Genomic DNA, 12,720 nt, shown 5'->3' with positions numbered 1-12,720 from the left:
CTGTTAGACATCAGATCTTAGATTGCAGATCCCTGCTAAGGACAAATACTCTAGAATTTTATCTGAATTTTATCTATCCCTGCACAAGGATATTTTTCAAATAGGTTCTGGTAATGTCCGATTGAAAAACTGACCAAACGTTACACTTTATAAAAAGAAAGTAAAAGCTTTCTATTTTTGTATGCAGGTTTGTCAACATGTAATGCCTCTGAATGAACGACAAGAATGGATATATTATTGTGTGTATTCCCTTATATCTTAAACACTGTTTTTAGGAAATAATTTTGCTTGAGATTATCAAACTAAGATGAATTATTTCAAAGTTTAGTGTGTTATTTGTTGATCAACTAAATGCTAATCAATTTAACTGATATACATAAATAATCATCTTTAACTTATATGCATTTACATTTCATGTCCATATTATATCCTTTATTATTAAAATAGAAATAGTTTTTTAATGTGTGGTTCTTATTAATGTAACAGGAAATCTGGACACATTTCATTTATGACTGGTAAGTTAAATTACAGGTAAGCTTTTAAAAAGTAATACTCAAATGAATTCTATAAAATCCTATACACTTTTGATTTATTCCTCAAAAAAAAAAAACCCTGAAATAAAATGTAAATAGTCCAGCTGCACCAAGTGCCTTGTGCTTTATCCCTGTGCTGTGGCCTGGCCAGGAGCCCAATGGATCCCAAACTGCCTCCTCACTGGTGTAGTCACAGGCATGTGGCTGCGGGAGGACCAGGGGACCTCCGCGTCCCCTTATCCTTCCTGCTGCTGCTGTGGTTGGTGACGTGCAGCTCCTTCAGGGCCTGCCTCTTCGCCAGCGGCCTCTGCACCTCTTCAGCCTTGCGCATGTGCCCTCCGCGGGGCTCTGCTGGTGCTCAAGCCCTGGGGCCGAGTTCCCGCCGGTGCCCGGCAGCGGCGGTCACAGTACCGCTGAGAACAGTTGGACGTTGAGTTTACTTCTGATGAGATTCCTGTCTTAATGCACACGTAGCTACAACGACTGATAGGACTGGTTGATGTGTGATTTGACATTTGAACAAATTAGAAAGTTTAATCCTGCAGCAGATCACAGATTCAGGACTAATATTCCTGATGAGAAGATCCCTACGCTGAGGGAAACTGGGGCAGAGTGCCTGAACCATAACTTCAGAATCTTCTTTGATGTCAAAGGCCTTGCAAATATGGCTACTGATGATCTAAAGAAAATCTATATGGAGTTTCTGCAACTTTACAGTAACAGTGTTATTTACTCTCTCTTGCCAGCAGTCATCTATAAGATGAGACAGACAAGTAGTAATGGCTTTAACTCACAGACTTCGGAGCCTTAGCCATGCAGGGGATGGGACTGTGACACTCTGGACACAGCCCTTGTTTGTGGTAGTGGGCATTTTGTTTGCGGTAGTGGGCATTTTGTTTGCTTGGAGCATACATAATATTTTGTGATACCTATATGGAATTCTAGCTTTCCTCACGCAAAAGAATTTTGTATCCTCTTGAAGAAGTGGCCAACTAAAAAGCATTCAGGTTGTTGCCTGGACTGTTAATACCTTTGATGAAAAAAAGTTACTATGAATTTAATCTTGGTTCCAGCTCTGTCACCAACAGCATGTTGGTGCAAGTCTCAGTTCTAGACACTACCCCAGCCTCCTGCCCAAGGGAACATGTACAGAAACTGCCTGCTGGTCTCATGCCAGGATACTGAAATACCCTTTATGCTAGCCCAAGCCTTGGGGAATCAGGTGGCTCACACAAGCAGTAGTCAGTCATTGCATTTTTACCTGAACCAAAGCAAAACTTGGTGTTGCCAACATGCTCCATGGAATGCCTGAGTTCAACACTGTTGCTCTTGAAAATCTGGGTCTGCAAAAAGGCAAACAGCTCCTGCCCCAACCTAGCTGAGGCATACACCTTAACCCAGCGAAGATAAGCACAGATTGAGTTGTGCAGTTCGGGAGTACAGATGAAAATGCATGAGAAACACACCATCACTCAGAGTTGACATTTTAAAACTTGCCACACTTTTGTAACTTATTTCAAATACTGTATTCAGCTATGTTATCACTGTACTGTGGATATCAAACTTGTGACTACACTAATAAAATCATTAAAAGGGAAAAAAAGAAAATGTGAATGCAGAAACAGCCATTTAATTATATACCATATTTAATTTTCCAAAGAGAAAATATAATTAAAGCAAAATTTGGAGAAATTCATTTTTGTATTGAAGAAGCCAAAATCTAATCATAACAGTACAAATATTTTGTTCTGACAGTGAATTTTTAATGAATTTACTTGTGGATTATTTTTAATTAAATGTATTTTGAAATAATAGATATTAAATCTAAATAGCATTTAGTGAAGTAGTACAGTGCATGAAAAGCTATATTAAGCAATTAAGAACTGTGTAACCGTATCAGTAACAGAATACTTGGCTACTAAATGTCAGCTTTTGAAATATGAATACCAGTAAAGCAGCAGATTATTTTTACCCAGCACATGCTAGCACATAGTTTAAATGTCACTTAGATTTTTGGCCCTTGATTAGATGTCTGTAAAATGGGTTGTCATTATCTAGCAGTTTGAATTCTTCAGATGATGTCTTAAAAGGTAATGCAATCTTGAGAGCATTTTATTAATTGCCAAATGCTTTAGAAGTCAAATAAATGTGACCACATGTTCTATTTCACTGAGTGTTGAGTTGCAGGAAATAAATTATCTGTCTGTGTTATCAAAAGCATATAATAAAGTTGCTATCTTTGCCCCAAGTTTAAGAAGACTTTATAATAGGATGATACATGACATCAAATGGTATCATGAAGACTCAAGAAAGAATAGTGAGCACTTAAGCCTTTTCTTCCACTGCTGTCACCACTTAGACATACCAAGCCTTTTTTTTTCCTTCCCATCACTCACTTATTAGAGGAAGAAAACTCCAGCTATCTTATGGACCCATTTTCAATTAGTAGAAAAGAAAGATATTTTGTTTCAAGTTAAATTTTCTTCCAAGTGAATGAAAACCCAAGGGAATCAGCTAGTTAATGAATATAACACTGGGTGACGTTTTTGGACCTTTAAGTAAATAACTTTTTAAGGGTTAGTTCAGTACTGTGGTACTAGGCGATCCAGAAACATTTAATTCAAGTCCTGAAATACGAGACTTGTAGGTTAATAGTGATGCTTTATTTAACCAAATATAGTTAACATACAAGAATGTTTTCTTTAAATTTGAGAGGTGCTACCCCTTTTCAGGGTAGTTTTGCACAGATTGTATTATTTTCAAAGGTAATTTTGCATGTTGTTTAATTTAAAAAGCACAAAGATTCAGCTTTTTAAAAAAGACATCTAAATGCCCCAAATCTCTCCTGTGCTCTAGATCCCATTCTTGCCTGTCTACTTAGTATCTGCATAAAATCTCCCTATAAATGAATTTTATCTACAAACACTCCCTCAGTATTGCCTTTTTTACATTATTTTTATACATGTTCTAGACTCATCACCTTTAAGAAACCTCTTATTCCCCATCTTTCTGTATCATTATCGTCCTCCCGTTCACAGCAAAAGGAATTGGAAGTATTGTGCACATTTGCTGTACGCACTTTCTTGACTCCCGTTCATTCTTTCCAGCTAATTCAACTGGTGGTTGTTCCTCCAAGGACACCAATAAGTTCCTTATCATTAAATCCAGTGGGTATGTTTAAGTCTTCTCTCCAGTGTTAGACATTGTTGATCTCTCTGGGACACCATATTCTCCAGATTTTCTTAAATCTCTGACCATTCCTTTTCAGGCTTCTTTCCAACCATACTTCTGTAGCTTCTCCCAATTTCCACATTCTCCCTCACCTCCAGCCCTTTGGATGTAATGTTTCCTACTACTTTAGTAGCCTTATTACTTTGTGTTCACTCTTTATTGTCACACTCATCATACTATACTGGAATTACTGTTTACCTGTACCCTTCTTCACTAGTCTGAAAGCAGGGACTGTTGTAATTCTAGCACATGCCGTAGAAACCATAATAGATATGCAATAAATATCTGTTCAATGGTCGAATAAAGTGGGCAGGAAATTAAAATAAACTTACATGTGGTATAATTTTTTCCTAATTCCTGGGCTATTTGTAAGTTGAAAATGGAAACATAAGAAAAGAAACATGAGAAAAGGTCTCATTACTATTCAGTTCTATTTATGCAGACTTTGTTTTTCATGTCATTAATTAACAGATTAAACAACTAAAACAAAATGAAATAAAAATTTAATTTTTTATTATCTAACTTGCAGTTTTAAATAGGAGGGGAATAGACTAAATGATCACTGTAATGCCTTCCTACTCTAAATTCTATGGTTTCAATATTTTAAAATCAAACTAGTGTTGAGTATCAAATGCTGCCTTAAGTAATTATTAAATTACTATATTTAATAATTTTGTTGATTTTCCATTAGGTATTATAGTAGACCTGTTTTTTTAAGCAAGTGGCCTTCTTTTAGATCTATTTTTGGTCTTGGTTAAATATGAAGCAGAAATTTAATACTCCACATTAATCATATTTTGGATATAATCCAGGAAAATGGAAATGTATTTCTGGTTTTGTCCACCAGAGGGTGAGCTTATTATTTCATTATTCGTTATCACACACATATGACAGAGAAAGAGAGAGAGAGAAGGAGAGAGAGAGAGAGAGGCTGATACTATTTCTTAGCAATGGATTAAATCCTTTATGACTTCTAAGACTGCTTTGGGGAAATATTTTGTGTATTGTGGATACATCCATACACAGACATACACCCCACTATTAGAGAATATATAAAAATTATTTCTAATTTGTTAAGTGGATTCTAAATCTTCTTCTTTTAAAAGGGTACTGACTGTTACTTCTTCATGAAGTTTTAAGTATAATGGCATATTGAGATAGCCCTGATAGCATTACATAAGATTATATGCCTGTTTTTGCTACTCAGTCTAGGGCTTGATTTCTGGGAAGAATAAGAACTGTGTAATGACTTGAGGAAAAATAAGGCAAATAATGGAATTGATTTAAGGGAAGTGGATGGGATTCATGTGGAGACACAATTTAGGGGCCAGGAACTAGGAATGGCTGCTGAAAGTCTAAGGGGTAAAGAATTTTGATTGCTTTGAAGTGTCTGTACTTACTAACTACAGCTAATTGTTGTCTAAGGAAGATGAAAAGTAGGCAGCTGCCTGTATTTGTGATATTTGACCACAGTTGATTTGTAGTTTAAAAGTAGATTCTCTGTTTTTTACACAATTCATTTCTAAAGATACATATGAATGTTAAAAAAGAAGACCTAATTTTTTTTGTAAAGGGTTAGAGATATGATTCTATTCCCCTCAAATTAAAAACTATTTTTTCAATTTCTTTTAGACACCATTGGTAAATAGGCAATATTTCATAGTCTTAATTTTATTTTTTACAATTTAACACAAGATCATCCAACTTAAATTCAAAGCCAGTTTAAGTTCAGTCATCTGTATGAGGCTAATGTCAACATATAACATAAATGCAATAGTGCCAGTTACAGAACACCAGCATTGTAAGTTTTCCGGCTATTACAGGTATGACTATGCAGCATTACTAGAAAGTACCTTTCTCTGTGCCTTTTCTAATCATGTTGCAAAAATTGTTTGGATTTAGCTTTTTGAAAGAAGTGTTTTCTTCTTAGCAGAGCAGTAGCAATTTTAGAAGACAAGTAGACTGGTGAATGGTGTGCAAGGACATGTAATTAACAAGTGTCTATAACACACTGCATTAGTTACAATAAAGAAGTAGTAGACATGATCTCTATCCTCAGGAAAAGAAAGAGCTGAGGAAATGAGTTACATGTTAGTCTATTAAGGAATAATACTACATCTTAAATTAGTAAACATTGATCATTGAACATAAATAGTGATGAGGTAGGGTATCAGAACAGAAGAGGAAGGGAAGATTTGCCCAATTTGGGGGGAGAGAGGTGATAAGATTCTCTTGGAGGAGTGAAGGAATGAAAGAAGTGTGGTTTGAAGCTAAGTAGTGCTCTGATTTGCTTTCAGTCATGCAGTATGATGTATTTTAAAATTTAAATAATAGAAAAAGGCACCTTTTAATAACGATTAAAGGAAATGAGCCCTAGGCTTTAAAATACTGAGTAGTACTACACTAAAATATTAGACTATGTTAGGTAGAACTAGTTTGGACAAGTTGGAAAGATTAGTGTGGCAGGAAGAATCGGGGGGATGAGCAGGAACTTCAACTATCCTTGAAGGGATAAGAGAGATTTAAAGGATAGGGGGAAACAAAGGAAATTTAAGGCATTTTCTCATGTTTTTCACTTTTCCTAGAATTTCCTGTATTGTATCTCAGCATATTAATATCATAGACAATAAGTCAATTAGTCAGATACTCATTGAGTGCCTAATATGTATAGAGTACTGCTTTATTTACTGCATATACAGAGGTGAACAAACTAGACATTGTTCCTGGCCTCATTATATATAGTCTATCAGAGAAGATAGATTGTGAACAAGTATTACACACTGGACTTTTTAACATACATTTTTTAAATGCTGCATCCTTCATGAACCCTTTAATCTTTTCCCCAATCCAGAAGGAACTATTCTGCTTCTTGAGCTTCTATTTTAAAATCAATACTTTCTTCTGTGAGATTTTAATTCCATATTAAATAATTATTATTCAATAAATTTGACCTTTCTTTGGGGGGAGGTGAGGTTGTACATTTCTATTAATTTAACACATGTGTAAATTCATTTAACCACCACCACCATCAGGAAACAGAGCAGTTCCATCACCAAAAAACTCCCTTGTACTATCCATTATGGTCCCCTCCTCCAGGTCCATACTCCTAGCCCCTGGCAATCACTAATCCGTTTTCCATCACTATGGTTTTCTTTTTTTGAGAATGTCATATAAATGGGATCGTGTTATTATATAACCTTGTGAGACTGAATTTTTCCACTTAGCATAAGGCCTTTGAGAATTGTCCACGTTGGTATATCAATAGTTTGTTGCTTTTATTACCAGGTAGTATTTCATCATAAGGATGTGCCACAATTTGTTCATTCATTCATCTGCTAGGTTGTTTCCAATTTTGGGCAATATAAACATTTGAGCTGCTATAAACATTCAGGTACAGGTTCCTATGTGAACATAAGTTTTCATTTCCCAAGGGCAGGTACCTGGAGGTGAGATTGCTGGATCATATGTTAAGTGTCTGATTTTTAAGAAACTGCCGAAGTGTTCTCCACAGTGGCTGTACCAGTTTGCATTTCTACCAGCAATGTATGAGAGTTGTTCTGCCGTTGTTCTGCATCCTCATTAGCACTTAGTATTGTCAGTATTTTTTATTTTAGCAGTTCTAACAGATGTGCAGTGGTATCTCAGTGGTTTTAATTTTCATTCACCTAATGGCCAATGATATTGAGCAACTTTTCATATGCTTCTTTATTATCTGTATGTATCCTCTTCAGTGAGTCTTTTGCCCATTTAAATTGGGTTGTTTTCTTACTGTTGAGTTTTGGGGATTCTTTATAAATTCTGGACATATCTTTTGTTGGATATGTGATTTGCAAATATTTTCTCCTAGTCTATAGTTAGTCTATTCATTCTCTTAGTTGTATCATATGGAGAGCAAAAGTGGTTAATTTTGGTAAAATCCAACTTACCAATTTTTCCTTTAATGGATTATGCATTTGGTGTCAGGTCTAAGAAGTTGTTGACTAACCCTTGGTCACAAAGATTTTCTCCTGTTTTCCTCAAAAAGTTTTATAGTTTTACTATGTACATTAATATCTATGGTCTATTTTGAGTTAATTTTTGTGTGAGCTGTAAGGTTTAGATTGGGGTTCATTTTTTCCCCATATGGATGTTAATTATCCCAACACCATTTGCTGAAAAGATTGTCCTTTCTCCATTAAATTGCTCCTATGCGTTGGTTGAAAATCAACTGACCACATAGACCCATATATGTGTGTGGGTCTATTTCTAGACTCTCTATTCTGTTCCCTTGATCTATCCAGTATAAACAATACTACACTGTCTTGATTACTGTGGCTTTATATGTAGTAAGTTTTGTTAATCAGGTAATGTGATTCCTTCAATTTTATTGTTCTTTTTCGAAGTCATCTTAGCCATTCTTGTTTCTTTCCCTTTGCAAGGAAATTTTAGAACTAGCTTGTTTATGTCTACAAAAAGTCTTGCTGGGATTTCAGTTGATACTGTGTTAAATGTATCAGTCATTTGGGGCAACGGACATGTTTATTATGTTGATGCTCCCAATCTGTGAACATGGTATATCTCTTCATTTATTTAGGTTTTCTTTTATTTATTTCATCAGCATTTTATAGTTTTAGCATGCAAATCCTATATATCCTTTAATAGATTTATGTCTAAATATTTTATTTTTATGAGCTAAAGTTTTTTTTATGAGTAAAGTCTTTTTATTAAATTTCAGTTTCCAGTTGTCCATTGCTAGCATATAAAAATATGACTGACTTGTGTGTTGGTCTTATATCCTGAGACTCTTGCTAAACTCAATTAATAGTCCTAGATTTTTTGTTTGTAGATTTCTTGGGATTTTCTACATAGAAAAATGTGTCATCTGCAAATAGTTTCATTTCTTTCTTTCCAATCTGTATGTCTTTTCTTTTTTACTTTTCTTATTGCACTGTCTAAGACTTCCATAATTATGTTGAATAAGAATGGTGAAAGTGAATATCCTTACCTTGCTCCCAATCTTAGGGAGTAAAGAATTCAGTCCTTCACCATTAAGATGATGTTAGCTGAAGATATTTTCATAGAAACCCTTAATTAGGTTTGGGGAGTTTCCTTCTATTCCTAATTTGCCAAGAAAGCTGAATTCTGCCCTTTTTTTTTTTTTTTTTTTTGCATCATCCTATGGTTTTTCTTCTTTAAACTGTTAATATGGTGGATTACACTGGTTGATTTTTAAATATTGAATTAGCCTTTCATTCTCAAGGTAAACTCTACTTGGTTGCGATACATTATTCTTTGTATATATTGTGGATTCAATTGACTAGTATATTACTGAGCATTTCTGTGATTATGTACGTGAGGGATATTGGTCACTAGTTTTCTCGATTTGTAATGTCTGTCTGGTTTGGGTATCAGAGCAATGATGGCCTTATGAAGTGAGTCTGGAATGTTCACTCCTCTTATTTTCTGGGAGAGATTGTATGGAATTGGTGTTATTTCTTCTTTAAATATTTGTTTGAACTTGCCATTGAAACCATCTAGGTGTGGAGATTTTTTTGGAGGTTTTTAAGTACTAATTCAATTTCTTGAACAGTTATGGGACCATTCAGTTTATTTATTTCATCTTGGGTTGGGGGTAGTTGGTAGTTTGTTGTTTTGGAGGAATTGGCCCATTTTATTAGGTGTCATGCTTATGCACATAGAGGTTTTACAAATTATTTATGGGTTCTGTATATCCCCCTTTTCATTCCTGATATTACTAAAATGTATCTTCTTTTTTTTTCTTTGTCACTTGCTGGAGGTTTATCAATTTTATTGATCTTTTCCAAGAGCCAACTTTCTGTTTAATTGATTTTCCCTGTTCTTGTGTTTTCAGTTTCATTGATATCTGCTCTTCATCATTTTCTTCTTTCTGTTTGTCTTGGGTTTATTTGTTCTTTTCCTAGTTTGTTAAGGTAAAAGCTTAGATTATTGATTTGAACCTTTTTATTCTAATACTAGCTTTTAAAATCCATACTTTTGTGACTCATGCCTTGTTTCTTACATTTTATTAATTTGTATACATCTGTACTTTCCTACTTTAAACTCCTTGAGTACAGGGATATTATCTTATATGACAAATCTGAGCCTAAGTATCTTGTACTATGTTTTGAGTAAGTATTTCATAGGTGACTTGAATGGAAGGATGGATGGATGAAAGGAAAGTAAGTGAAGGTAATGAATATAAATTATTTCAAAGATATCTTCAAAATTAAGAAAATATACAACAGGAGCTATAGGAGTCAGTAATGTCAAAAAAAGGAAATAGAACAATTCACTCATGAGGAAAAATTGCTAAAGCCAATCTAAGCTACTTCTGATCAGGAATATTCAGAATCTCAATGTGGTATATAGAACACTCAGAGTGTGTTGTGTTCAATTCTACATAGTAGGTGAAACAGGGACTCTCTCTCCTAGACAACTGAAGAAAAAATTTAATTTGTTCAGATAATTTAAGCAAAAAAAAATTTGGAAATAATTACCTCCATGATTTTCTTGGTTCCTTTTTTATTTGTGCTATACCTGATATACTTTCCCCTGTTGTTTAGTCATTGGTAGAGCCTTAGGATAGTCTTCTTTTTCTTTTTTTCTCTCTTTTTAAATTTCCATTCTTTTTTATTGAAGTATAGTCAGTTTACAATGTGTCAATTTCTGGTATACAGCGTACTATTTCAGTCATTCATATACATACATATATTTGTTTTCATATTCTTTTTCATTATAGGTTACCACAAGATATTGAATAGAGTTCCCTGTGCTATACAGTATAAATTTGTTGTTTATCTATTTTATATATAGTAGTTAGTATGTGCAAATCTCAAACTCTCAATTATCCCTTCCCAACCCCTTATCCCTGGTAACCATACATTTGTTCTCTATGTCTGTGAGTCTGTTTCTATTTGGTAAATAAGTTCATTTATGTCTGGTTTTTTTTTTTTTTTTTTTGAGATTTCACATATAAGCAATGTCATATGGCATTTTTCTTTCTCTTTCTGGCTTACTTCACTTAGAATGACAACCTCCAGGTCCATCCATTTTGCCATAAATGGCATTACTTTATTCTTTTTTATGGCTGAGTAGTATTCCAATGTGTGTGTGTGTATATGTGTGTGTGTGTGTATATATATATATATATATGTATGTGTGTATATATATATATGTATATATATATATATGTATATATATATACGTATGTGTGTGTGTGTATCTTCTTTATCCAGTCATCTGTTGATGGACATTTATATTGTTTCCATGTCTTGGCTATTGTAAATAGTGCTAGGATAGCCTTCTTTTTCTTATTCTATCTCTTGCTGACCACTTGAAGTCACACTTTAGGCCCTAGAGAATTAGGCCATGAATTTCCAGGCTCACACATCTCTGTAAAATTAAAGCATCTATATTAGTTTCCTATGACTAATGTAACAAATCATCACAAACTTTGTGACTTAAAATAACAAAAATTTATTTTCCTGTAGTTTTGGAGGTCAGAAGTCCAAAATCAGTATCATTGAACAAAATCAAGGTGTCATCAAGGCTGTGCTCTTTCCAGAGGTTCCAGAGGAGAAAGCTTTTCTTGCCTCTTCCAGCTTTTGGTGGCTCCTGGCATTCCTTGGTTTGTGGCTGCATTGCTCCAGTTTCTGCCTTTATGGTCATATTGTCTTCTCCTCTTCTCAAGTCAAAATCTCCCTCTTATAAGGACACTTGTGATTGCATTTAGAGCCTACCTGATTAATCCAAAATAATCTCCCCATCTCAAGATTCTTAATTATATCTACAAAGTCCCTTTTTATCAAAAAAAAAAGATGACATTCATGGATCTTTTTTGGGGGGGCATTATTTAGCCTACCACAACATCTTGATTTTGTAATCAAGAACATCGATGAAATGGGATAACAGAAGACATTCATTATCTCTTTAAAATGTCCTTCATAATCTATATATTTAAAAATCTTATCTTTTGTCATTTAAATTATTAATATTTGCATATCAAATATTCATATAAATTAATTCTGATATCCTTTGTAGTAGATTCCAAAAATGAATTCTAAGGAGAGTCCAATTTATCATATACCAATCTTTTTCACATAGAGCTTCATGAATAACTATTTGACACTGAAACATGAGTTCAGAAACTATTATTATTTTGGTACAGGAACAAACTTAATTTCAGAATCACTGATTTCAGATATCCATTAACGTTAATTCAAATAAAAGTTTTAAGCACTTGAATAACATAGATACAAATAAAATAGATATTAAATGGTTTCATACTGCTTCCATATGTAGGAACAAGTCAAAACAACAAGTTACAAACAGATCAAAATTTAACATAGTGAACTAAATTTCCAGCCACAAAGAGCCTATGATTTAGGTTTAACAAAGAACTAAAATGACTTTTGCAATGTTGTTCAGTATTACTTTGTGTGGGGATGTGGAATCATCAGTTAGTTATCTGACAGCACTAACTAATGAAAATTCTCGTAGAAGATTATCTACAACTAACCTATTCCATCAGATTTCTCAGAATTGAGAGACTGCTTTTCAGACCTAGTAGAACTCTCGTGTAGGGGAGAGATTTGGGTAACCATTCTAGGCCTAAACTTGAGACCGCTCCAGTATTCTTTAATATATATTTTACCTCAATACATATTTTCTTGATACCACCAGATAGGAAGTTGAGTGTGAACAAATACCGAGTTGTGTCTTGTTTTTAACAATGTGATACATGTTTTTATTATATACCACATAGGTGCTAAAGGCTTATCTATATGTTAATGAATTATTTTTCAGTATTTTTTATTTTGATAATCAATTTCTGTAAGAGCCATATAACTAATAACCGTTAAATGGTTAATCCCACTAGATCACTGACTTCACTATCCAGTGTTTCCACTATAAATTCCATATATGTGTTTTTCATTATAAATTCCGTGTATATACT

At 34.0% G+C, this 12,720-nt stretch overlaps 1 protein-coding gene and 1 pseudogene across 3 annotated transcripts in view; both read left to right on the top strand.

Moving 5' to 3' along the window:
* EFCAB7 (EF-hand calcium binding domain 7) overlaps positions 1 to 2,781 on the top strand; it is a 42,207-nt gene extending 39,426 nt beyond the window's left edge. For 2 of the 3 annotated variants that reach the window (XM_010949695.3, XM_045512475.2), the window contains exon 14: positions 188 to 461. In XM_010949695.3, the coding sequence (XP_010947997.1) occupies positions 188 to 262 (75 nt within the window). In that variant the 3' untranslated portion in view covers positions 263 to 461. Of the gene's footprint in view, positions 1 to 187; positions 462 to 486 lie in introns of those variants that run through there. The other variant, XM_045512480.2, reaches the window with a different exon arrangement.
* LOC105064668 (glycerophosphodiester phosphodiesterase 1 pseudogene) lies at positions 732 to 2,781 on the top strand (annotated as a pseudogene).
* Positions 2,782 to 12,720: the final 9,939 nt, after the last annotated feature.

This window comes from Camelus bactrianus, chromosome 13 (assembly GCF_048773025.1).
Source record: "Camelus bactrianus isolate YW-2024 breed Bactrian camel chromosome 13, ASM4877302v1, whole genome shotgun sequence".
In the NCBI taxonomy this organism is placed as follows: domain Eukaryota; kingdom Metazoa; phylum Chordata; class Mammalia; order Artiodactyla; family Camelidae; genus Camelus; species Camelus bactrianus.
This window is presented reverse-complemented; position numbering and strand designations above follow the sequence as displayed.